The following is a 3739-nucleotide window of genomic DNA, read 5'->3' on the forward strand; positions in this document are numbered from 1 at the left end:
TACCAATGCAAGTGTCTGCCAGGTTCTACAAAGATGTGTCATTTGCAGAAAAATGAGAATCCCTGTTCTAAAATAGAAGATGGCTGATTTACCATTGGAAAGAGTAATTCCAGCTGCTCCATTCACACACACAGGTGTTGACTTCTTTGGGCCACAGGAAATCAAAGAAGGAAGGCAAATCAGGAAGGGTACGATGTATTATTCACTTGCCTGTCTACAAGAGCAATTCATATAGAGACAGCCAATTCCTTAGACATTTCATATTCTCGCATGGCGACAGGAAAGACTAGTAATTATTAAGAACTTGGTATTTCAATTGCCCTACTCTTGGTACCATCAAACTGTCTTTCCTGCCGTCCAGTCTTTAAAGATGGGTAGTTTGCTAACTCCTCCTCCTTCCATATGCTTTACTCGAGCGAAAACGGCGACGAGGAGCCAGGCAGCCCGGCCGTCAGGCAGTCTCAGAGAGAGAGACAAAGAGAAGAGAGCAGAGACCTCACTCACCTGGGAAGGTTCCTACAATTTTGATTCGTCCGACATGCCTGTCTTAGGCTAAAGGCTTTTTATTGGGATCCCTGGTCTACGTCATCCTCTTGAGAAAATTCTGCCAAAATCCATCTGCAACGCCTTTGTGCATGGTTCGACAATGGTGAGTACCAAGAATATATAGGGCTTATTTTTAAGGTTATCATTGCGAACTCTCATTGCCTTGTGTTGCCTATTCAAGTTTTCCTGTCTGTCATTTTTAACTTATGAAGATTCGTTATAGTTTTTTGTGGTCAATATGTTTTATACATCGTATTCTCTTGTCCTTTCAGGTGATTTAGCTCTCGGACTAGTAACTCTAGCTTATTCATAAATTCACGTTGTTAACACATGGGTAAGAGAATCGTCTAATACGTTAATGTTTCGAGTGGTTATATTTATGACGGATTGTCTCCCATATTACGACCGAGCAAATTTATATTAGGTTTACCGTTCATTTCAGGATGGTGTTTGGTTTCGGTGTATCGGCCCTTTTATTTCCTTCCTGATACTAATGTAAACCTCAGTTGCTCAATTGTAAGGTAATTTTAAGTGGGTTATTATTCCTATGGGTATATTCTTCTACCTAAATGACCATGACTTTTAGATACTAATCTTCCTGAATATTTCTTTACAGACAGCGAGCGAAGCAGAACGAAGGAAACGCCCTACGATCTACGTGAATTGCCTTGTTCTCCTACCAATTGTTTGTAACTACGGTACTACGTCATTTTAAAGGCTTATTTATGTAATAAATATCATATTTAATTACATTTTTCCTTCCAACCTTTATTTCAAACCACAGATTTTTATGGAGTTCTGCTTATGGCGCCCAACGTGGGGCAACACGAAGAAAGGTGCTTAATGATGGTGCAGATGATCCAGTAGAGAATTGACCACGACTGGGGCTCCCAATAGTCTCTCATATTTCTATTTGTAGGACATTGATATTTTCCTTTCCAGGATATTAACATTTTATTGAAATAAATATAATTTTTCTTTTCAGAAAATTAACATTTTATTGGTTTGCATTTGTTATACTTTTGTTATAATGGCTAACTTACAGGTACTGATCGGACAACGAAAAGTCATTCGGAGAAAAGTCACCGAACAATTCAATAGGTCTGACACCTATTCTGCCCTTACACAAGGAGAAAGGTTAGCTATTAAAGGTCTTCTTGTTAATTATAGAAACAAGTTGTCAGAGCTAGATGATCAAATCCTCTTGAAGAAATTTCCTGACATATCTGATGAAGCAGAGTTAGAGCCAGAATTAACAAGTTGCCAGGATTATCTAGACAAAATTGAGCATTGTCTACCATTACTTGAGATTTCAAGGAGTAAGAATGATTCTAATAATATTCCCGACGTGGCCCGCAGTTTACTGAAACAGCCAACAGCTCCTCTTCCTAAGTTTACTAGCAAAGGAGGAGAAGATTTCTTGAAGTTTATAGCAGAGTTTGAGGCTACAACTAATGCATTTCAGTATCCAGACAGAGATTTACTTTTATTGCTGAAGCAACAGGTAGACGGTCGAGCAAAGACTTTATTAAGTTCTCTGGAAGCTGATAAACAGAGTTATGTAGATGCCAAAGAACTATTGATTTCCGCCTTTGCTTCTAAGGAGGTTTGTAAAAACAATGCAATTAGGAAAATTACGGAGTTAAGTCTAAGAGAGGGTGATGATCCCTTCACATTTATTTCCATCCTCCGATCAGTATGCGAAGCAGTCAAGACTTTTAACATTGGAGCGGATGAATTTGTCAGATATTTTGCTTGGCACGGCTTAAATGGTCGCTTTCAGCGTCATCTTATTAATATTACAGGAAAGACTCATCCTTCCTTAAATGACATTATTTCACATTTCTTTGCAGCTTGCGAAAGGTACGAAAGTGACGGGAAAGGTGTTGAAAGCGTGAAATGTAAAGCTTCACCTGTCAAGACATTAACACTCCCTCTTCGTAAAGAGAGAACTACCAGCATGGCTGCGGAAGCAGTAACCTATGATAAAGACAGGTCTTCGCCTCAATGTTCCTTGTGTTCTGCGGTTGGAAATACTGATAAATTTCACTTTATTCATAAGTGCCCTAATTTTCTTTCTCCTACAGATAAAGTGCATATTTTAAAATCTAGAAATGGATGTGTAAAATGCGGCCAATTTAATCATGTTTCCGGTAAGTGCCGTTTTAAATTAAAGAGACGCTGTTCAAATTGTAACAGCTGGCATATGACTTACCTGTGTGATAGGAGTCCGTCACCAGGCAGAAACTCTAACAATATTAATAACGGCAAATCCAAGGTGGAAACTTCTCCTCAAATAAGCAGCGGTGTTGCCGTCCTTCCTACTTGTCATGGTGATTCCATTTTACCCACCTTTTCATTTAAAGTTGGGGGGACTGTTTACAGAGGACTGAAGGACAGTGGTTCGCAGAGCACTTTTGTCACTTAGAAATTGGCGGAGGAGAATAATCTTAAAATCATTAACTCTAAAGTAAAGCTAACAGTTAATGGGTTTAATGGCAACAAGGAGTATTTTACTGAAATTGTTGAAGTTCCTGTTACGATCGGAGATAAATCCTTTATAATTTATTGCTTGGTTGTACCAAACATTAATGTAGCATTGAAATTACCTCTGCTTGGTAGATTAGTTGATAAATTTCAGGCACAAGGTGTTAAACTAGCTGATCAATTCCTTCATAAATTTTCTCATGAAATTGATAATGTTCAGCTCATTTTAGGTACAGACTTCGCTTATTGTATTGCAGGTACAGATACAGTTTTTGGAGGAATAAATTCATCGATGTATACTGAGTGTCATGCAGGTATTTTGCTGTCTGGTAGCATTGATTTAATGATTAAGAATATTGATAATTTAGCTGATACGAGAGTGCAACCTCGGCTGTTAGTAACCCATTTGAGTGTAGTTCTGCTATTCATATCCAGAGTAGTTCCTGTTTGCTGAACTCTAAAGTTGATATTTTTGCCGATGATGACATTAATACTGACTTTGAAGTAAACTGTTCATTTTCTGTAATAAATGAAAGAGGTATGCTTAAGGAGAAACCACTGCAACAGGCCACTGATCAACTTCTAGAGTCTGAATGTAATTATTACTTAAATTACGATCAGAATTTCTACAATGATGAAAGTATTGAACTTAACAACCAGTTGGTCGAATTTACCATCAAAACCCTTCGTCGTAGGGAGTCTGATG

General features: G+C 38.1%; 1 protein-coding gene across 3 annotated transcripts; it reads left to right on the forward strand.

Moving 5' to 3' along the window:
• The first annotated feature begins 279 nt into the window (after positions 1 to 279).
• Positions 280 to 3410, forward strand: LOC135199301 (uncharacterized). 3 transcript variants are annotated; one of them, XM_064227213.1, is made up of 4 exons: positions 280 to 649; positions 819 to 880; positions 989 to 1067; positions 1163 to 3410. In XM_064227213.1, the coding sequence occupies exon 4, from the start codon at positions 1577 to 1579 to the stop codon at positions 2972 to 2974; it is 1398 nt and encodes a 465-aa protein (XP_064083283.1). In that variant the 5' UTR covers positions 280 to 649; positions 819 to 880; positions 989 to 1067; positions 1163 to 1576; the 3' UTR covers positions 2975 to 3410. The 3 variants fall into 3 exon arrangements, with proteins under 3 accessions (XP_064083283.1, XP_064083282.1, XP_064083284.1); XM_064227212.1 differs by having other exon boundaries at positions 989 to 3410; XM_064227214.1 differs by lacking the exons at positions 819 to 880; positions 989 to 1067.
• The last annotated feature ends 329 nt before the right edge of the window (positions 3411 to 3739 follow it).

This window comes from Macrobrachium nipponense, chromosome 25, assembly GCF_015104395.2.
Source record: "Macrobrachium nipponense isolate FS-2020 chromosome 25, ASM1510439v2, whole genome shotgun sequence".
NCBI classification, from domain to species: Eukaryota; Metazoa; Arthropoda; class Malacostraca; order Decapoda; family Palaemonidae; genus Macrobrachium; species Macrobrachium nipponense.

What these genes read in the sequence shown, in the direction of transcription:
- LOC135199301 (XM_064227212.1), top strand. Translation starts at nt 1,577, where the DNA reads ATGGCTAACTTACAGGTACTGATCGGACAACGAAAAGTCATTCGGAGA.